General features: G+C 47.9%; 1 protein-coding gene across 3 annotated transcripts in view; it reads left to right on the top strand.

The window, feature by feature from the left end:
• The window catches only part of LOC144792677 (allantoinase, mitochondrial-like), a 410,909-nt gene that overhangs the window by 201,611 nt on the left and 185,828 nt on the right, over window positions 1-23,470 (top strand). For all 3 annotated transcript variants that reach the window (XM_078667823.1, XM_078667821.1, XM_078667822.1), the window contains exons 4-5: window positions 5,484-5,598; window positions 17,369-17,515. In XM_078667823.1, the coding sequence (XP_078523949.1) occupies window positions 5,484-5,598; window positions 17,369-17,515 (262 nt within the window). The remainder of the gene's footprint in view (window positions 1-5,483; window positions 5,599-17,368; window positions 17,516-23,470) is intronic.

Here is a 23,470-nt window from a genome sequence, read left to right as displayed (position 1 = left end):
TGTGAAGGGGCTGCAGGGGCACTGGTAGTTAGGCGGAAACAGGTGGAAGGCACCTTGCCGCTCCCTTGAAGACCGGGCCATTACTGGCTGTTCAATGAGTTAGGGGCTACCTGGCGGGGCTCTGTCATTGTGCTAGATACAGCATAAGCTGCAAGGGCATGAGGGGCACTGTCTTCACATATAGGAGGGCTTCAAGCTGGGTTAGTCTTTGCAGTTTAAGTATTACATGGTTACATGGTATTGCAACCCCTAAGAATCGGCGACTTTCTACCCTCAAGATGTGAGTAACGGTTATGTTCTGGCTAATGTTCCAAAGTCCCCAGGAGGGAAGCTCCCACTATTGAGGACAGGAGAGCGGCCCTATTCTGTGTCGCGTAATGTCCCTGTATGTTGGTCATCCAGGGGTGTGTGGAGGATGCGGCCAGTGGCTCAAGCTACTTTCAAGGACCCTCTGCAGTATCATGTTGTCGGAGAACCAGTGGCATAGCTAGATCATGTCCCTGCATTTTCTGCCCGGGGGATGAGGAGTGGGGGGGGGGGAGGCGGTAATTCCAGCGAAGTGACAACCACAGGTAAGAGCGGGGAGGGGAGCTGGTAATTCCCGCCACGGCCGCAGGTAAGAAAGGGGGCCACCGCCACAAATCTCCATGCTATGCCACTGTGGAGGAGAACAATGGCGGTTGTCAGGCCCTGTACTTGTTATCCTCTTGGGTGAGGAGTCTTGTCACCCAGGCCCTCAGCCAGGCCACTTTCACACTCATGTGCTAGAGACTTCTCTTCTAGGCACCTTCATTGGTACGTGGCTGGAGTGTGCTGGTTCTTTCTGGGGAAGATCCTCACTTGAATTTTGAGGCTACTCACTGGTCAACAAGGGGATGATACTCACTTGCAGGGCCCGTCAAGGCTGCAGTAGACACCCAACTGCCCCTCAGACCTCTAGGCTTCTATGTGGGTTGCTCCAAGGTGGATACTGCCCTCTCTTGTTGTTGCCTCTGCCGGGTCCTGTCTCCACTCCCCAATGCAAGACAGGAGCCACTCTAGTATTATCCATCCCATCCATCCTACGTCAATGCAGTCACAGTCAGGTTGTAAGCCAAAAAGTGCTCACTCCCCGTTTTGTAGCCTCTGCTGAGTAAAAACAGCTTGCATCCACACCAAGCACTCCCCTGTTGCCACAGATAGCTGCCAAACCATGCTAGAAAATATCCCTAATGAGGCTGGGTACTGGGTTGGGGATGGGGGGATTTCAGGTTGGGTGCCCAGCACACACGCCATCGCGGTTTGGACCCACACCCATTTTCACATTTTAGAAGGATGCTACCCCACAGAATGGTGAACGTGGAGGGGCAGGAAGGAATCCGCGCTTAGAAAGAGTATCCACCAGAAAGAGCATTACCAATGGTAAGTTACTTGTTCCTCTGATGGATATGTCTAGCTGCAAATTCCTTACCTTTGCTTAAATACAAGATCAGTACCTCTGCAGGTGGTGGGCTGTGCAGTTGACTTAGACCAAAAAGTCTTGCAGGGCTGAGACGGCCAAATGTCGCTACTGCCAGAACTGCCTGTCAAGGTAGTGGTGCTTAGTGAACCTAAGTACTCATACTCACGGCGTAGCCTGGAATAAGTCAATGACAGTCCCTCTGTGTGCCAATGCAGTGGTAGCACCCTGGTGGAATGGGCTATCAGAACTTGTAGTGGCTACTTCTTGGCCAGTGTGTAGAAGATCTTAATGTAGAGGACAATGAACCTTGGCAGGGTTCTCTTCTGCATCACCTTCCCTTTATACACCCTTAAAAAACCCACAGAAAGTTGATCATCCACACGAGGGTTCCTTGGTACGATCAATATAAAATCCTAAAGTCCTTTTGTTGGTGAGCCAATAAGGCCTCTTCTCTTTTGAGAGGTGAGGAACGGCAAAGAACACAGACACGGGGATAAAATGCACTACGAGGAAAGGAATCACAACTTTAACCGCATGCGTGCGGCCGCTATTTTCGCGCTGTGCGGCATTTTTCAAAATACCGCGTTACATGACGAGCTGAGCTCATCATGAGCATGCGAGCGGCGCAACTCATGAGCTCGTCATGAGCATGGAAGGGGTTAATCAAGAAGGCTCCACGAGTTCTCAACACCAGTTTGTCGGTAAAAAAGGTGGGGTAGGTCTGATGCACCGACAGTGTCTAAAGCTCATTGACACAATTTACTGAAGAAATTGCAATGAGAATGATAGTCTTCAATGTCAAGAAATGCAGTGTGGCTCAATGGTTAGAGCGGCAGACCCTGATGCAGAGGTCTAGCCTGGGACCAGGGTTCAATTCCCCGCCTCGGCGGGTCTTGGACTCAAAATTCCAAGGACCTGATAATTCTCGCCTCGGTGCCTATTCCAATCATGGAGTCCCACTCTGCAACTCTGGGCAATAGCTTGCTTAATCTCCACAACGGCCCCCACAACGCTAAGGATGCCTGGCCTCCACCTTGGGGGTGCCTAGGAGTGGACACCTCACAGGGAAAGCCAGGATGGGTTCCACAGCGGTATTCGTACAAGCGCCTTGAGACCCTTGCGGGTGAGTAGTGCGCTATACAAGTATCAATTTACAATTTACAGTGAGCAGCTATGCATTACCACAAATGGCGCGCACATGAAAAAAGTTACGATCAAACTAAGGTCTAACTATAGCATCACAAGTGGTTTAGGATGACACGTGTGCCAAGCCTTTTATGAACCTCATCATAATAGGTGATTTAAACAAGACGGTAGATCCAGAAAACATAAATAGGCTGCAAGGGCTAACAAATAAACCAATGCAAAGCCTTGGTAAGCTAAAGACAAAGGGTCTCATTTACAATACTTTGACGTACGGGAGCGCAGCATGCCTTCCTGCTGTGCTGCCGTGGGTCAAAATAGAAGGGCAGGAATGCACCATATCTGCACAATATGGCACATTCCTGTCTTTCTCCCCTGCGTTGCTGTAAAAACCGGAGCCGCGCGCCTGCGCAGACTCCATTGCATTATTTTGCAAGGGTGCCTGCACTGAGGGGATGATTGATTTTGTGCGGGAAGCGACACCTTCCTGCACAGAATCATTAAAAGCATTTCCTCTTTCTATGCATGCTGCAGAATGCAGCACACATAGAAAGAAGAAAAAATAAAAGAAATAAAAGTATTTCTCCTCATTGGGCCTCCTTATGCCTGCCATGGGGTGGTGTAGGATTCTGACGCATTCCCAGGTTTACAAAGTGTTGTCAATCTGGAAATGCATCAAGTTCCATAGATGTTGCGTGGGATCATCCACAGCCACACCCGTAGAACACCCTTTTTATGCAGAGTTATGCGTTAAAGGGAAAAATATTTACAAGGCCATGAAAAGTCACGCAGGGTGACTTTACATGGCCTTGATCATATGGGGAAGCCTATTGCGTTGCTAGTGCGTTGAAAAAATTAATTCACCGGTGGCGCAATAGACTTGTATATAAACCCCAAAGCAAACAAAAGAAAATATTGGATTCTAAAGGGTCAATAGTGTGCTTAAGAGACAAATCCACAAACTTGTCCCATTTCTCGGCATAAATCAACTTTGTGGAAGGGGATCTGGTGGGGAGGATGACATCCCCCATTTCTGGTGGCAGATAAAACACAGTCACCTGCTGCAGCTCAATTGAAATACATGGAGATGCAGCTTGGACCCTGCCCTGTTTCTGAAAAAGGAGTTCATTCCAAAATGGCAGCCTGATCGGAGAACAGGTGCTCATGAACAGAAGCTCCAGGAACCACAGTCTCCCAGTCCAATCTGTGCCACAAGAATGGTTATGAGTTTCTGGTCATTGCTGATCTTTTTTAGAACTTGCGACACGCAGTAGAGGGAGAGGCAGGAACGCACCCCCTAAACAGTGTCCTTGAGAAAACTCCAATGTACAAACAAATGTTGACTCGGCATTTCCCCTCTGGTGGTGAAAAGCTGTAGCCAGGGTTCTTCCCATTGCCAGGAGATGTCCTGTGTCAACTTGGGACACAGTCATTATATGTGGTCTGCCAGATACCGTCAGCTAAGCTTGCCCTTTGTGGCATTCAAGGACCCTGTCAGGTATTTTGCAATCAAGAAGATGTCCTTCTGCTCCAACGAGCTCCAGAGGTGCAAAGCCTCCTGGCATTAGGCGCCCGGATCCCATTGCACCCTGTTTATTGCAATAACACATACAATGGTGTTGCTAGTGATAACCTGCACCAGCCTCCCTTTAATAGACAGTAGGAAGGACTTCAAGGCCAAGCAATTGGTTCATAACTTTAGCAAGCTGATACAAAGTTGAGCTTCAATCGGAGATCAGAGTCCTCTGATCTCCACCTCCCCTAGTTGACCTCCCGAACCCAGCCGTGGAGGGTCTGTCACCACTGGCAACTCTGGTTGGGGAAGGGACCAGGTCCTGCGGCTGTTCCAGTTGCCATCGAGTAGCCCCCACTGCAGATTAAGTGGAGTCTCATTTGAAATTTGAATATTATCTGACAGGTGTCCTTGGTGCTGGCACCACTGGAACTTCAGCTTACATTGCAGAGCCTTCTTATATGCTGCCCGGCTTAGTAGACCAGCAGGATGGAGGAGGCTAAAAACCATAGAAGCCTTAGAGCTGCTTTCACTGAGATCCAGGCCCGAGGCAGTAACATCAGGATTATAGCCATAATTTCCTGGTTTTGTTGCAATGGAAGGAAGGCCCTGACTGTACCATATTTAGGACACCTCCAATGAAAAGAAGTCTCTGCAAAGGAGTCAGGTGGCGCAGCAGTGGCCTCAGGAGAAACCTCAACTTGAAGGTGGAGTGGGACCAACGCAAGGCCTGCAACTTCTTCATGTGTTCTGCAATGTATTGCTTTACTTTCCAGTCCTGGATTGCCTTTGGGTTTATGAGGCCACACTTGTCAAACAACTTAAAATCATGTTTAGAGCCCAAGCAACAAAGACACATCTTATATGGGTCCAAGACCTGCATCTATTTTGTACAGTTTTTTTTTCTGTTGCAACACTAAATACTACATATTTAATATGTAGTAAAAACGATTACAAATTATGTTTAGAATTAACTTAAATGCATTTTATTTTTTCAAAGTTAAAGTTACATTATATTTTAAATTTCAAAAAGGTTAGAGTTAAACCTGCCTTTTTCAGCGGGTTTATCCCCAGACGTCTTCCTTTTTAGCCTCCTGATTTTTACCCTTTTAGTGTTGTTTTTAGGACTCTGGGCACTTTACTACTGCTATTCACTGCTAAAGTTCATAATCTCTCCTGGTAAATTTTAAATGGATTAGTGTTTCCATGTTTGGCTTATCTGATTTACTGCTAAGTCCCTAGTACAATGCACTGTGTGTACCCAGAGACTCTAAATCAAATGCTGCTAGTGGACCTCCACATTGCCCATTTTAATTTTTACAATTGCGGTATATAAATTGAAGCACATACTTAATCATGAAATCCTTGTTCTCCATGGTTCTGCAGGAACAGTATCCCACCCACCACCACCTTGCCCAACTTTAAGACCAAGCTTCAAGCCGCAGAAGGACAGTGCCACGTGGACGTAGCATTCTGGGGAGGCGTGGTTCCTGGCAACCAGGTTTGTGTTACCCCAGGAGGTGATCAGTTGAATGCAGCGTTCTTGTGTATTTTTTAGGTTATCTCTAACGCCTTAGCTGCGCCCGTTATTTCGGCGCAGTGCTGGACATTCCAAAGAGTGGGCGGGGCCGCGTCGGCCGTTGAACGTTCGCAGCACCAGTAAGGTAGTGCTCCGAACGTTCAGCGGCCGACGGCAGCAGCTATGAGTCTAAGGATATGCTGATTATGCAAATATTGCTTTTGTCAACATATTTGATTTTTCTTACGACTGCTCGAAAAAGCCAGTGAATAAAGAACCTTATAAACAAGCATTGGTAAATGCACTAGGTTTCGCCTATACACATATTATGTTGACACATTTCTGAGGATGATATGGTCAGGCATGTCCAAGGACAACTTAAGGTAAGGCATATGAAAGAACAGGTATGGGCAGGCCAGTTTGCATATGTTAAGGTCATGCATACACATGAAAGGTTTCAGAATAAAAGACAACCCGTCTTCATGATCTTGGGGTAATCTACCAGGCATGTGGTCTTCCTCATCATTACCTCAACTCACTGCATTTTGGCTTTAATATAAACAAAATCTCTTTAAATACATAAAAAAAAGAGAAAGTAATAATAATGGTCATGTTCATGTGGTGCATAAAACTGATGTCACAGTGAGTGGGGTCTTTGGACTTTGAAATTACTGCTCTCATGGAACCAACATGAGTGCAGATTTACTATTGGGCATTTTCAGGGTGGACCAAAGAGGGGGCACTCCAGGGCATGGTTTGAGAACCTTGAGTTATCCACTATTTTACTCAAAAAATTAGGATCTCGATTTCATGCACACACATTTACACATTCCACTTGCAGGGTGCTGAATTCGTGACAAATTAGGGAGTGTGAGAGCATCATGAGATGTATGATTTATCCTTGAAATAAGATTACACACTGCCCTATTTTCACACAATTATATGCACTGATTTTGGACTACTTCTAAAAACTCTTCGATCTGAAGCACAGTCATACAGAGTAAGTTGCCCAGGATGACACAATTGAGGCAGTTCTTCAGAAGACTACCTCTGGAGTAAACCACTGACCAACACAACGTAGATCTTGGTGCAGTGATAAACAGTGAGCTTTACAGACATGTATAACATGCACAGTTCGGTTCTGTGAACTGAACTGAGATTAGATTACACAAAGTGGAGGAACGTATGTGTTATGGAGACAGTAAAAAATACAAGTGCTTTTAAATTACATATTTACATGAAACATAAAATGAGTACCACTGCGGTGGGTAACAATAAACCTCTATTATTCAGCGCCAAGAAGCTACAGAGGTAAGCGTACACTTTACAAAAATGCATGTTATGTTCACATTTACATGCGCGGGCAAATTTTGCGATCTGCCATATATGAAAAGAAAGTTCTTGAATCACAATAGGCTGGAGTAAAACCCGCATCTCCCAGTCCCACCACTTGCCTACCCCTCAAACAAGCCTCTTACTGTAGCAGCCCCTCGAAGAGACGTAGGGCCTCATTTATGAAAAGTGACGCATCGCTGCGTGAAAACAGCGATGCGTCACTTTTCATTGCATCCTCCTTGCCACACCAATGATGCGTCATATTTACATGGTGACGCATCATGTCGCAAGGAGTTACAGATATGTTAGTATTTCTGACTTATCTGTAGGTGCAAAAATGACGCATTGCTGGATGTTGTCACACAAGTGACGCAACTCCACAAATAGGTCATTACACATGGGCAGTTCCCATGTGAAATATGCCTGCGTCAGTCTAACGCCTCCATGAGGCAGGCATAAGATATTGACACATATGTGTCCTAGAAGTGGTGCAGTGAAATCTTATAGATTTCACTGCGTCACTTCTACGACACTTGCCTTGCGTCAGAATGCCCCTCATGCATACATTATACCTGGCGCAGGTATAATATGGCACAGGGGTTTACAAACTGATGCATCTACCTAGATGCGTCACTTTGTAAATATGGTGCAACAAGGCTCATTTTTTACGCCGCTGATGCATCACAAAAAGTGACCGGTGGCCCAAAAGTGACGCAGGGGCTCATAAATAAACCCCGTAATGTGTAGTGAATATGTGTGCAATGCACACAGATGGCCATGTGTTGAAAATGTAGAATTAGAATGGAAGAGTTTACATAGCCTGCAAGCCTTCTCTTTCACTTGACAGCAGTGTGAGCGCCTTTCTATATTCTGCAACGTCCCCCCAAACCACCCCACCTCAGCAGCCCGAACAATCCTCCTTCCAATCAAAGAAACCTAACAGACTCTGTGAAGTCTGAGAGTGACTCAGACACGCATCACAGCATCATGGGTTGTGGGAAACAGAACGGCGGTCAGTGGCCAGAGATGCTGACTCGAGAGCTGGGGATCCCGGTTTGAGTTTCGGCGATGCAACACTGTGTGATTCTGGGCAAATCACTGAGTGGCAGATTTACGAGAAAGTGCTGCAGTGCAGCAACGCAAGCCCTTTGGCTGCCCCACTCTGCGGCCCTTTTAAAGCTTAGGAATGTGACATATTAACAATAATATGTTGCTTTCCTGTGCTCTCCCCTGTGCTGACGCACAAACAGCTGCCATATGCTGGCGCAGGCACTCTTGCATTATGGTGCAAGTATGCATGCGTCATGGGGAGATTGTTTTTGTGAAGGAAGGTGCACCTTCATGCACAAAAACAATCACCACAGGCAGTTTCCTCTTCCAATGTGTGCTGTAGAATGCAGCACGCATTGAAAGAGGAAAAAACAAGGAGAAATGAAAAAATGTCTTCGTGTTGCGCGTTGCTACGCCACCCCTAGGGTGGCATACCATACGGACGCATTTCCAGATTACGATTCCTCGTAAATCTGGAATGTGTCTGGTTCCATGGGTGTTGAGTGGGAACACACACAGCAACACCCATGGAACGCCCCTTTCACGCAAAGTGAAAGGTGCCTTATTTACAAGTCAGGAAAAGCCATGCAAGGTGGCTTTTCCTGTCCTTTTAAATATGGATCAGTAAGATGTGCCACCAGTATGTCTCAAAAAGTGATATACCGGTGGCGCAGGGGGCTTGTAAATCTGCCCCTGAATGTCTCTCAGTGATAAATTGCGCTATATCAATCTGCTTAAAGACAAAAAAGCAGAAGGAGGCCAAACACTTTATGAAAAACAAATATTTTATTGTTTACAAATGGAGAACCAGGTCCCTGGTAAAATAGGAAACGAATAGACAATCACATGTTTGTAAATCCAGTCAAACTGAAAGTGGAACTGACCTCCCACCTGGCTGGGCCTGGTATGCCATAATGGTAGCCCAGCGATCACTATGGCAAGTACAGAATTGTAAGTATTCGTTATCCTGAGCATATTCCATTGGTTCCCTCCCCATTTAGCAGGCAAGGTTGAAAAGTAATGGTTTATCCATCCTGGTGTGAGATATGCCCTGTGAAATTTATAAAAGGTGGTCAATTGAAATCGGGCATTCCTAGATAATTTGGGAAGGCGACCCACCAAGTCATCCCAGACTTTTTCTTCTATGGGAATCCCAGCTCTTCTTTCCAGGGCGTTCTTAAACCCACCAAAGTGAATGTTAACAGTATTTCGGCGATGGGAAACTAATAGGAGAAGCAGAGGAGGAACAAGCATTTGTAAATACAGGAAAACATGCCTCGGCCACTAGAAATAGAGGAAAGGTTAGTGACAAGTTCAGAAACCAATGAAAGCCAGGAAAGAGTTGGGGTGGGGTAGAAGCCCCTTTTAATTTTATATTAAAAACAAAAGATCTCACAAGCACAGCGCAAGCGCTGTGCAGGCGAAACCTAAAGAGTGGGTTTTGCAGAAGAAATAGCCAACCACACCTACTTTTGTGAAAGAGTTCAGCTACAAAAATGGTTTAGCAAGAAAATATCCCACAACAGAATTGTGTGCTGTACATTTAATCCACAAGTGAAGTTTTGAAGTTGAGACATTTTTCACCTTCAGTGGAATTTTATGTGTGGCCCCTCCTCGTCACGGCCATCCATCCCATATGTGATGTTTTTCTTGCATAAAAATGACTGTATTTTTTGGATGCTGACATATGGCTGAACAGGAGCTGGTGGCTGATAACCTGAGTCATGGGGCTGTCAAGCTAAAGGCTTGTGTGTGCTGCTTACTCAGAGAAGTCCCAAACAATAACCATGTGACCTATCACTATACATGTGAGTGGAAAAAGTAATATCCCCAGTAGCGTTTTCAGGTGTGGGAATTCTTGTATTAGTGACAAAATGCATCTAACACGGTATGCTTTGAGCCACACTATGTCCATATTGTCACAATGACAGGGCACCTTGATACACTAGGGGCCCAGCATTGTCTTTTTCACAAGCCAGAGTGGGTATGGTCATTCGAGAGTCATATCTGTATAGTGGCAATAACGCATGTTTATCTAGATAGGCAACTGTAGCTACACAAGTAGCAATCACATTCGGTAACTATCATCCAACCCTGTAAGAAACTGGACTATTATGAGTATTAGTTGAGAAGGGTTAGAACCCACCTCAAATACTAATCCAAATACTTGGTAGGGTAAACCACAAAAGTTACTAAATAAACCTGTGTTTACCCCTCTGATAGATTGGCACACAACAGTTGAGCCTAACTTTGAGGCAATGTGTAAAGAAAACAAAATGGGTGACAGCAACAGAGCTACTTCTAGCAGCTTGCAGGGCCAGGAATCGCTTTCTGCAGTAATCCCTGTTAATGCCCTACCATGAGCCCCCTTTCTATGGAAACAGGAGAGGATTAGAAGAACAGAACAAAACTGAAGAACATTACCCATAAACCGATCAGGGATCGCCTTCTGTGTAAATCCCGGCCAATGACTACACATTGAGCCCCCTCTCTCCAGAATCAGAAGAGAAACAGAGGATCTCACACAAAAATAATGACATCAGGCAAGTTCCCCGGGCCTTTGATTCCACGCGGAGCTCTGGCACTGAATTCACCTATGTCAGAAAGTGAAGCCTTCAGTATAGTTGCAAACTTGAAGTCCACATTCCACACTACTGATCCCTCCCATCCACAACAGTAGACAACCTCTACCATATCATTGCTCTGTTCTGGACAAAACCCATCAACACATCTCTCTCCTCAGGATGGGTACCGGACTCCTTTCAACTAGGCCAAATCGCACCCATATGCAAAAAAACAGGGGCTGACCCTTATGACCTCAATTACCTCAGACCTATCACCTACCTCATGTTCCTAGCCAAAACAATAGAAAAATAAGTCCCACTACAGTTCAACCAACATATTTAACCTCCATGACACCTTCCAATCAGGATTCAGGAAAGGCTGTAGCACAGAGACTGCTATGCTCAATATCTCGGATGACATTCACTGTAGGAAAGTAGGATCTGCTTATGGTTACCCCCACTTTTTGCTTGATGTGAAACAGTTTTTGACTAGTGTGACTGGGATCCTGATAATCAGGACCCCAGTCTATCTACTTTCTCCCTAAAGTGTTGTTCTCAGTATCTAGGTACATTCCAGATTGGATGCTGGGGTACCCTTGTCAGTTACTAGTATATGGTACTCAGGTACCCAGGGCATAGGTACCCCAGAGGTCCCCCATGGGCTGAAGCATGCATTATGCCACCCATGAGAGACCATGCAAATGGAACTACAGGCCTGCAGCTTATGTAAGTTGGTGCATACACCACTTACTAAAGATATAGGCCTACTATATCTAAGGGTCACTGCACCTAAAATCTATGTAACCCCTATAACAGGTCTTTACAGGCCTGAAGGCAGGGTGCTTGGTTCTAAGTGAGAGGGTGCCCCTGCATGAGCAGGACACCCCTGCAGCCTACGGAGCCTATTCTCCCGGGTTGCCAGTGAAGCAGCCATATACTAATATAGAGAGGATTTAAGGGATTTAAGTGACTACGCGATGACCATCTCCAAAACGTCTGCAACAAACCCTATCGTGTATGGTGTCGAACATGTTGGAATCATACTCCCACACCACCCATGGGAGAGCCCTCCCTAAGGCTCTCAGTGTTCCCGGTACCAGCCTTCTTGACTCGGACAGCACACAATGGTTTCTGCCGCCCAGAGACACATTTCTGCCCTCCTGCTGCTGAGCCAAGCTGCACCAGGGCAAGGCAGAACCATAGGCATCCTGTCACAGGGAGGTGTTACCACCTCCCAGACAGGAGTTAGTGTATTGGGGGAGGGAGTGGTGTGGCACCGCAGCCAGGGTGACCGATACTGGAATCTGGGGATCACAATTCGATCCCTGGTGCCGGTGGCAGATTAGCCCAGCATCATGTGACTCTGGGAAATAGGTTGATTAATGTTCCTGACAGCTCCCAGCGCCTGGAGACCCTTACGGGTGATTGTTCGTGCTTTACAAATGTGGATTGTTATTATTATTATTATTGTTTCTGGGTGGGTTTGCTTGCCAGTGCCTGAAAGTCTGCATGAGGGGCACACTTGGTGTCCCTGTGCATAGTCCAATTCAAAACAGTTCTGGTAGCCATTGGCTCCCGCTCTGGTGTAAAACTGGACAAAGGATATGGGAGTAACCTCCACCCTGTCCAGACCCTCCTCTGGGAGGGTCCCCTAAATCTACCCAATGGTACTTAAGGGCTTACCTCAGCGTAGGTCCGTAGATTTGTCGTGGACATGATTCAGAGCTGAAAACACTGCACTTCTCCTCAAAAACTACAGACCCATCTCCCTGCTCCCGTTCCCAGCTAAAGTCATCGAGAAAGCCATCAACAGCCAACTCGCCACATTCATTGAAGAACACAACATCCTCGACTCCTCCCAATCCGGCTTCAGAAAAAACCACAGTACGGAAACCGCCCTCCTCGCCGCAACAGACGACATCCGCACCTTACTGGACAAAGGAGAAACAGTAGCCCTCATCCTCCTCGACCTAACAGCGGCGTTCGACACAGTCTCCCACCGCACCCTAATACGCAGACTCTACGATGCAGGAATCCAGGACAGGGCCCTCGACTGGATCTGCTCCTTCCTCTCCAGCAGGACGCAGCGGGTCAGACTCCCCCCTTTCCTCTCGGACCCCACACCTATCACCTGCGGAGTCCCCCAGGGCTCCTCCCTCAGCCCGACGCTCTTCAACGTCTACATGGCTCCACTTGCCCCCATCGTCAGAACCTACGGACTCAACATCGTGTCATATGCAGACGACACCCAGCTCATCCTCTCCCTATCCAACGAGCCCAAAACCGCCAGATGCAACTTTCGAGAAGGCATGGAAGCCGTCGCCAAATGGATGAAAAACAGCTGCCTACAACTAAACACCAACAAAACAGAAGTACTCATCATGGGCCCAAACCCCGACGCCTGGAGTGACACCTGGTGGCCCACCGCCCTCGGAAACCCGCCAACCCCCACAGACCACGCACGCAACCTGGGAATCATCCTGGACTCCGAGCTCAAAATGGACCGCCAGATCAACTCTGTCTCATCTTCCTGCTTCCACACCCTCCGCCTCCTTCGTAAGACCTTCAAATGGATCCCCCTTGAACACCGAAAGACAGTCACTCACGCCCTGGTCACCAGCAGACTCGACTACGGCAACGCACTCTACGCCGGAATAAACAAAAACCTCATCCGCAAGCTACAGAACATCCAGAACGCTGCCGCAAGACTGGTCCACAACCTGCCAAAACACTGCCACATCTCCCAGCACCTGCGCACACTCCACTGGCTCCCCGTTGAGGCGAGAATCACCTTTAAGATGCTCACCCACGCACACAAGGCCCTCCACGGCACCGGACCAGCATACCTGAACAGCCGACTCAAATTCCACGCACCCCAAAGGACCCTACGATCAGCCCAGCTTTCCTACGCTGTGGTCCCCCGCACCAGAAAGACCAGATCGGGAGGCCGCTCCTTCTCCTTCCTCGCGGCCAAAGCATGGAACGCCCTTCCGCTCCACCTCAGACAGACAACATCGCTCCCCATCTTCGCAAGAAACCTCAAAACCTGGCTCTTCGACAGACCCCCTCCTTGATGGAATGGAACCTGCACCCCCCCAACCCCCCCCCCCACCCCTAGCGCCTTGAGACCCTTACGGGTGAGTAGTCGCGCTTTAACAAACTCCTGATTGATTGATTGACTTCTACCTTCTGGGCACCCTGGACTTCGTTTGGGCCCGACTTCTTCCCCCTTTCAGTCAACTGCCTCATCTGTGCCTGTGTACCATTTAGGATCTGTGCAGAACCTGTGGAGCATCCAAGACACTTGAAGATAATCAATCTTGGAGTGAAGGAGTCACTTCCCTGCGTTCGCAGGCACCTCAACACTGCTGACCTGTCTGCTGATCCCAAGTTCCTGCGGACTCCAAAGCGTTCAACAACATAGGTAGGGGTTATCTATGTCTCCCGGGGCCCGAGCTGTCCTCTCATCAAGGCTGAGGTCAGAATCCCCTGTGGGGGCTGCATTAACTGAACCCCCGTGACTGCATAAGTTTGCAAGTGCATATGCTTTCTGGCAACTCTGCGACCAGTGCATTCGGCCCCAACCTTCGGCAACTTCTTCCACCAAAATCTTTAGCCACATCACCTCGTGGGCACCGTGGCCTGCTTCTATTAGCGAGCTGCTCTAGGTCCTTTTGCGACTCCTGCGCCTCCCGCCTGTGGGTCCATTTGAGGGTCATTTTTGTTTCTGCTGGGCTCCTCTGATTCCTCGGGGCCTGCCCTGACTCCCCTGCTTGTGGCGAGTCCCCTGGACCTTGCTGGTCCCAACGTTGCACCTTCCTTACTTCCTGAATGGGTTTCATTTGCCATGGCTTGTTGGTACTCCCGCCACACACTGACCTCTCAGCACTCGACATCCTTTGTGGGACAGCTCATATCCGGCTCCTGGTCGTTCTCAGCGTCGCCTGGTTCCCGCAGCTGCAGAGCCAAGGCCATTTAATATCATCCTGGACACATTCTCCTCATTCAGCAGCGGCACTTTCCAGAAGTCCTCCACTGGGTTCGACGGCAGTTTCCAAGGCCAATTCACACCTATTCACCTGTCTTCCCAGGGTATGTCTCTTGGGTAACACGGTATCCACCCGTGGGGTGGCTCTCCAACCTTGTGTCTTCCACAGGGTTTCTTCAGGGTCCACTGGGTAGGGTCCTTAAACTTTAAAATTCCAACTGCGACTTATACGTAGAGTTATACGGAGCCCGTGGCCATGTTCCCACACTGCACATGTCCTCCATGGGGTCCCTATCTACTCACCTTTGGTGGATCCTTGGGGTCCTAGCTATTCTACCTCCTCTCAACACTGTCCTGACTCGAGTTGTAGTTCTTATACAACTTTTTAGCATATGGTTTGGTCCCCTCTGGGGCCCACTATGCATTAATTAACCCCGTCGGGTAACTCTGCTCCGCCAGCGGATTTTCCGGAGTTTTGCCTACTCTGCGTTCCATTGCGAGTGCAGAGTTTAGGCAAAACTCTGACTCCTTGGCGGAGCAGAGTTAGCCGCCCCCTCCACCCTCCGAAAGTAAATAGAATGTAAAATAAAGGCACTTACCTGCCTTGGCTGCTCTCCTTCCTCTTTCTCGCCGTCCTTCTTCTTTGACAACCCCTACGTTGTACGTCATAGGCATGCGCACATACACTTTGGGAGTGTACTTAGCACTCCTCTTACCCCTTCCATACCTCGGCCCCACCCCTCCCTACAGCGCTGGCTTTCAGCCGGCTTTGAAAAATAAAACAATGCTACACCTTTATTTTTCATTTGCTGGCACTGAGCCGAACAGTGGGGCGACGCTCCTCTGCCATTGCAGGGGACATACCGCTGCCAGAAACTCCACGTTACTGCTCCTCTCCAATACTGCAGCCTTCTGATGATGTTTCTTCACCTCTCAGAAAATGTTTGTACAAGGCCATGGATGTTTCAGTAGCACAATCAGGTGTAAAGCTCTGCATCTGTAAGTCAGTAGCCCCTTTGGAAATAGCACTTGAGGGATGGCAAAAGGACAGGCCCTGCCTGAAAGACTCCCTTTACACCTTAATTGAATTTGTCTACACCTCTACCTCCCCACTATCCTGATGAAAGTGCTCCGAGAGAGATAATATGCAGAACCTTCACCAAATGTTCTTTGCTGCAAATCTAAAGCACTCATGTCTCCATCCTCGCACACTTCAGTTTCTAGGGCTGGTCCCTCTACTCCAGGAATGCCAGCAATACACTTCTGTGTCTGCTGAGCTTAGCAACAACTTCCATCTTGTTAACGTGGCCTTCCAAAATGGATATAACTGGTCTGGTTAAATTTACACTTTCATTTAACCTGGATCCCTGCTAACAACACTACATGCACAAAGTACATATGCACATTCACTCACGATGCTTATGTAGGATCTGGGCACTATATTCAAGTGGTACTTTACATGATAGGGTCTGATTGTAACCCCCTCCTCCTGGAAAAAGGCATGTTTGTATTTAGTTATTCAAAAACATAGGGGGCCTTATTTATGAAAAGTGACGCATCGCTGCGTGAAAACAGCGATGCGTCACTTTTCACTGCACACTCCTTGCGACACCAATGATGCGTCATATTTAATGTATGACGCATCATGTCGCAAGGAGTTACAGATACGTCAGTATTTCTGACGTATCTGTAAGCGCAAAAGTGACGCATTGCTGGAGTGTGTCACAAAAGTGACGCAACTCCAGCAATGCGTCCTTTCACATGGGGAAAGCCCCATGTGAAAGGGCTTGCGTCAGTCTTACGCCTGCTGTGAGGCAGGCGCAAGATTTTGACGCAACAGCGTCCTAAAAGTGACGCAGTGAAATCTCATAGATTTCACTGCGTCACTATTACGAGGCTTTTTGCGGGGGAACGCCCCATCTGCATACATTATACCTGACGCAGGTATAATGTGGCGCAGGGGTTTAAAAAGTGACGCATCTACCTAGATGCGTCACTTTTTAAATATGGCGCAACAAGGCACATGTTTTACGCCGCCGATGCGTCACAAAAAGTGACACATCAGCAGCGCAAAACTGACGCACGGCCTCATAAATGAGGCCCAGGGTGCGCCACCTCCACCGCTTATGTGTCTGACGCGTGATACAGTCTAATAACTCAAGAGCTCGCTTGGGAGGTCTTTCCTGGTTACTCATCCAGGCTCTGTGGCTCACAACTTGGAGGATAGGCTAGGGCACAGCTTGCATGGATAATGGGCATGCACACTAGGCCAATAGGAACATGTTAGGATACCAGACATCATGCAGCTTGGTTACACAGAGTGAGGTTGCACAACATTGTTACATTCCTGTATCAACACTCCGAGTTTGTTTTATAAGTTGTAAAATTTACCAATACATAAATACATTAAAAGGACCAAAGATACCCTTCACAGATTGTAGTGATTTCCTATATGAAACTAGCAAACTCATAAAATATATTACTTCATTTAAGAATGTTCCGTCCAGAAGTAATTCCTTTCCTAAGAACATCCTAATTGCTGCACATTCATACCTTCCATTTTCCGAGAAACGCAATTCATGCTGTCAGTTTAGGACATGAGCTAATATTCCCAATCAGTCTCTTTTAATAACTATAATGAATATTTAGAACATTCCCTGCAAGGATTGTCAACTTGCTACCCAAGCAGTTTTCCTCGTTATGGAAGTGATCCTTCTTTAAATATTTTGCTCACTGACACCTCCTGCAGTTTTATGTTGCCAGTCTAGGGAATGCATGTAATTATTTATTTTGTATCCCTCTCTTTGTAATATAGGAAGAACTGGTGCCAATGCTTAATGCCGGTGTGGCTGGTTTCAAATGCTTCATGATTTCTAGCGGAGTGGATGAATTTCCTCATGTAAGCCTTATGGATCTGCACATGGCAATGGCCGAGTTGCAAGGTACAGGGTGTGCTCTACTGGTAAGAACCCATCTATTGATAATTCTCTTTGCTCGTTCTCTTGTGTTCTTGAAAAGCCCTCAATTTGTGAGGCAAAAACTGTGTCCAATTTCCCTGGTTCTAAATAAAGTCCGGCAAAAGATTGTGTAATGGATGAAGAATAGTGCACAAATGGCTCGATTTGTAAGCCTGTCCCACAACGCAGCACAGCACCAAAAGATGCTGTGCTGTGTGACAGGGAGAATGGAGGAAAATGCCAAACAGAGTTATGGCACTATCCTCCCCTCTCCCTAGCACCGGCGCACGATCAGGCTGCCAAGTGCCACACACACACCTTTGCATCATAGTGAGGGGTGTCTGCGTGAGTCTAGCATAGGTTTTTCACTGTAAGGGTACAAAATACTATGCCTAGACAAACTCTAAAACTTTTGCTAATTTGCATGTGTGCTGTACGGTGCAGTACACATGTACAGTTGGGGAAAAAGGAGAAATACAAGTATTTCTGCTTTTAGGTTTAAATCAGTTTTAGTAAGTTAATAAGACGCCAATCATCTCCCCTACATCCACTGGCCAGTGAGGGAAAACCGCAGGCGAAATGGCAACAAACGAGGAGTGATGGAGAGGATGATAGGATGGCAGGGCGGGGAAGGGAAAGGGGAGGACCGGGGAGTATGAGTAGAGTTTGCTCAACAACAACCCTATCAGGAAAATGTGCAGAGTTCCCAGGCCGGGGAGTGAGGTAGAGACCTCACCTCAACATCTCAATCACCATTATGTTCTGTGTGTGTAAGTCATAGTATTAGTAAATATGCCGGACTAGTCAATTCCCCAAATTAGTGCGAGAGGAATCATACCAAGCCATACTTTATAATGTGTGGCAACTTGCGGTCTATGGCTGCTGTCAGCTTTTCCATACCAAGTTGTTCCCAACGCTTATGCTGCCAGTCTAGTCACTTTGGGGCCCTGTCCGTGCCCCACCTGGATCATATGACTTGTTTGGCTGCTCAAACGGCTAGGCTGATGGCCCTTCTCTTCACCGATTTTAGGGAAGTAGGTTAGGGCATTGGTGAGGCATAATGGTATGTAGCTGGGAAACTTAGGGAGGTCAGTACCGTACATTTTGTTAATATCAGCTATAATGTTTGTTCAGTCTTTTTGTAGTTTGGGCCAGTGCCAGAGCATATGTGCCATTGTGCCTACTTATCCACACTGTCTCCAACAGCTAGCGATGCTGCCCTGTTTACATTTCTGGCTGGGGTGTAGTGTCAATCAATCAATCAGGGATTTTTGAAGTGCACTACTCACCTGTGAGTGTCTTAAGGCGCTGGGGTGGGGTACGAGCAACTCTGTAGGTCATTCAAAGAGCCAGGCCCTGAGGTCTTTTCTGATTTGGTTCAGAGTCGGGCTTCGTATGATGTGGAGGGGGAGATTGTTCAAGGTCTTGGCCATGATGTAGGAGAAGGATCTGCCACCTGCATTGGCCCTATGGATGCGGGGGACTGTGGCTAGGGCTAGGTCAGCAGAGCGGAGGTTTCTATTGGGGGAGTGGAAGGAGATTCGTTTGTTGAGGTATTGGGGTCTGGTATTATGGAGGGCTTTGTAGGTGTGTGTGAGCAGTTTGAAGATTATTATTTTAGCAACGGGGAGCCAGTGGAGGTTGCAGAGGTGTTGGGTGAAGTGGTCATGTCGTGGATTGTCGAGGATGCGTCTGGCTGCAGCGTTCTGGACTGCATGGAGTCTGCGGAGGAGTTTTTTGTTGATACAGGTGTAGAGGGCACTTCTGTAGTCCAGTCTGCTGGTGGTGAGGCTGACAGTCTTCCTGGCATCGGGGGGATCCATTTGAAGGTCTTTCGAAGTATGCGGAGGGCGTTGAAACGAGTGGAGGATATAGCTTTGATCTGGCGGTTCATGGTGAGTGAAGAGTTGTGTATGATGATGAGGTTGCAAGCGTGGTCTGTAGGGGTGGGTGGGGTTTTGAGTGCGGGTGCCACCATATGTTGTCCCAGGGTTGGAGTCAAGGATGAGGACTTCCGTTTTCTCCAAGTTGAGCTTAAGGCAACTGCTGCTCGTCCAGGTTGCAACGTCTTTCATCCCGTCTTGGAAACAGAACCTAGTGACTTTGGGTTCCTTGATGAGGGAGAGGATGAGCTGGATGTCATCAGCATATGAACTATGTTGAGCCTGTATTTTCTGACGATGGTTGTGAGGGGGGCCATGTAGACAATGAAGAGCTGAGGGAGGATCCTTGGGGTACTCTGCATCTGATCTCTGTAGGTTCAGAGAGGAAGGACCGGAGTATCATTCTTTGTGTTCTGCCTGAGAGGATTGATCAAAAACAGTCTAAGGCTGTTCCCTGGATGCCAGCGTCGGGGAGGCTGTAGGCTAGTGTGTAGTGGAAGACGGTGTCGAAGGCTGCTGAGAGGATGAGGGGGGCTGTGTGGCCTTGGTCGAGGAGGGTGCGGATGTCATTGCTGGCAGCTATGAGGATGGTCTCGTTGCTGTGGTTGCTGCGGAATCTGGATTGAGCGGTATCAAGGACGTTGTTGGCCTCTATGAAATGTGCTAGCTGGGTGTTGATGACTTTCTCAATGACTTTGGCGGCGAAAGGGAGGAGTGAGATGGGCTTGAAGTTCTTGAGATCTGTCTGGTCTGCGGAGGGCTTCCTGAGAAAGTGTTTGACTTTGGCGCATTTCCAGTCGCGGGGATGTGGCAGTCTCGATGGAGCAGTTGATAGTTAATTGTTGTTCAAGTGTGATGGCGGTGGAGGCCCTGTGGAAGATGTGTGAGGGGCAGGGGTCAGTAGGTGCTCCGCAGTGGATGCTTTCAATAGTCTGTGCGGTGTCTTCTGTGTGTGGTGTCACTGGAGGGTTGTTGGGGCAGTGCCATGGTCTTGGTCATCGAAGTTATTGTAGTGCGTCTTGATCTTATGGTAGAAGAAGGAGCTGAGTTTGTAGCAGAGGTTTTGGTAGGGAGGGACATCTGCAATTTCGCTGTTGCGTCTGGTGAATTTATGTATGATGGCGAACAGTTCCTTGGGGTTGTGGGATTTGGAGGGGATTTTGTCTTGGGTGAAGTGTTTCTTTGTTGATTTGATGAGTAGGTGGTGTACTGTGGTGACAGCCTTGTAGGCGGAGCGTGCTTCTGGGGTTTTGCTGTTTCTCCACGTTTTCTCCATACATCGGCAAGAGCGCTTAGGTTCTCGAAGGTCCGTGGTAAACCAGGTGGCTTTCATGTTGTTTTGTCTAGTGGAGTTCTGGAGGGGGCGAGAGAGTTGGCGCAGTTGGCGATGTATTGGTGGAGGTTGTTTGCTGCTTTTTTAACATCTGTCATAGTAGGGGTGGAGTGCAGCTGAGGGCAGAGGTGAGGTGTTCTTTTGAGACTTTCTCCAGTTTCTGAATGGGAGGCATGGCGTGTGATTGTGGGCGGTGGGTTTCAAGAAGGAGAAATGGATGGAGTGGTGGTCCATCCAGAAGGGGTTCCTTGGTGTGGCTGAAGCGATTGTTGTTTCCTCTGGCGAGACTGGGTGGAGAGTGTGTCCTGCTGTGTGTTTGGTGGTGGAGATAAGTTACTTTAGTCTAATGCTTGTGCGGTTCTCCAAGAGGGCGATGGTGTTGCGACAGCTGAGGTTGTCTAGGTGGAAGTTCAGGTCTCTGAACAGTATGTAGTCCATGGAGGCGAGGGCATGGGGAGCAATGTAGTCTGTGATGGCATTGGTGAAAGGGGAGTGGGGTCCGGGCAGTCAGCAGGCGAGTGTTCCCCGGACTGTCGTTTTGGGGTTGGGCTGAATCTGGAACTGGATGTGTTTCATAAGGGGCCGTGCATCATCCAAGGCTGTGGTTTGTAGTTGGAGGTAGCTTTTGTAGACGATGGCGGGTTGTGGCGGTCTTTCCTCAATCAATAAATCAATCAACCAGTCAGGGGAATTGTAAGCGCACTACTCACCGTGAGGGTCTCAAGGTGCTGGTGGGGGGGGGTGGGGGGGGGGTGTAAGCAGCTCCGTTCAGTTGGTTCAGTCGGAGAGCCAAGTCTTGAGTGTCTTCCTGAAGATGTTCAGGGATGGGCAGCGTCTGATCTTGACCAGGAGCTCGTTCCAGGTCTTGGCGGCGATGTAGAAGACGGCTCTTCCTCCTGTTTTGGCCCTGCAGATGCGTGGGGTTTCTGCGAGGGTGAGGTTGGTGGATCGGAGGTTCCTCTTTTGTACTTGAAAGGAGATTCTCTCGATGAGGTATTGAGGTCCGGTGTTATGGAGGCATTTGTAGGCGTGGGTGAGTATCTTGAACGTGACTCTCTTCTTGACAGGGAGCCAGTGGAGGTTCCATAGGTGTTGGCTGATGTGTTTGTGTCGAGGGATGCAGAGGACGAGTCTGGCTGCAGTATTCTATATTGTCCTGAGCTTGCTGAGTAGAGACTTCTTGATGTTATGTTAAATTTAATTTATACAGCGCACGTACGCCCGTGGGCTTCATGGCGCTATCGAAACTTTTGGGAACTACAACACAACAGCACAACAACATGAGAGTCAGAAAACTAATCTAAGGATATGCCTGTCTGAAAAGCCAGGTCTTAAAGGCGTGTCTAAAATTGAGGAGACTATCGCTTTGTCTCAAGGAGGAAGGCAGAGAGTTCCACAAAGAGGCGGCCAAGAACTGAAACGAGCTACCACCTTGACGCTTCCTCCTAACTAAGGGGATAGTTAACAGATCTTTGTGAGCAGATCTAAGATTGCGTGAAGGGGTATATTTAGACACCAAGTTGATCATAAATTTGGGGCCTTTCCCTTGTAAAGCCTTGAATATAATGCAACCGGTTTTAAATATAGCTCTCTGACCTATTGGTAACCAGTGAAGGTTGACTAGTCCTGACCTGATAGATTGCCATTTGGGTAAATTATAGATAAGCCTAGCTGCCTTTTTTTGGACATACTGTAAACTTTTCAGTTGCCCAGCTGGGAGTCCTAGGTACAGACTGTTAGAATAATCTAGGCGGGACAAGACTAGGGCAATGACTGCTTGAATGAGGGCAGAGTGGGTCAACAAATGAGAAATGTTCTTAATCTTCCGCAGTTGGAAAAAACTAGAGGATACAACCGTTCCAATCTGGGCTTTAAGAGATAAATCGTTGCTAAGAGTAACCCCTAGACTCTTGACAGTGTTAGATTTAGTCGGAGGGGCACCCAGGTCAGGATGCCAAAAGTGAGGCCCCCAGCTAATTTCACTTTTCCCAGGCAGGACCAACTCTGTCTTGCCTGGGTTAAGTTTCAAGTGGTTTAGATTCATCCGTCTCTGGATGTGGCACATGACCTGTTGAAATTCCGACACGGCATCAAGGGAATTCAGAGGAAACACCAGTTGCAGGTCGTCTGCGTAATTAAAAATAGTGACCTTATAATTTTTCAAAGAGTAAAGTAAGGGGCGCAGATACAAATTAAATAGAAGTGGAGACAGAGACGATCCCTGAGGCACTCCGCAGGTGGACTTTCTCTTGGGGGCTGTGAATGTTCCCAATCTCACAGCTTGAGTGCGGCTGGAGATGAAGGACTTCAGCCAGCACAAGGCAGGTTCCCTGAGGCCGTCCTGTTCGACACGGTTGACCAAGATGGCATAGTCAACCGTGTCGAACGCGGCCAACAAATCCAGAAGTACCAGTGCCTGGTGGACGTCCCTGTCTGCGTTGCAACGCAAGGTGTTCTGAACTGCCAAAATCACTGTCTCTGTAGAATGACAGGGACGAAACCCTGCCTGATTGGGTTCAAGATATTCTGTACTTTCGATAAAGTTGGATAAACAGTTGGAAACATGTGCTTCTAGGATTTTCGACAAAAAAGGCAACAAGGAGATCGGCCTGTAACTTGAGGGATCATGAAGATCCAGGCCAGGTTTCTATATCAAAGGGATCAACAGTGCTTGCTTAAAACTATCAGGTACCATGCCTTGTTCAAGAGATTTATTTAAGAGCGGGAGAATGCTTTGGGGGATA

This window comes from Lissotriton helveticus, chromosome 11 (assembly GCF_964261635.1).
Source record: "Lissotriton helveticus chromosome 11, aLisHel1.1, whole genome shotgun sequence".
Lineage (NCBI taxonomy): Eukaryota > Metazoa > Chordata > Amphibia > Caudata > Salamandridae > Lissotriton > Lissotriton helveticus.
This window is presented reverse-complemented; position numbering and strand designations above follow the sequence as displayed.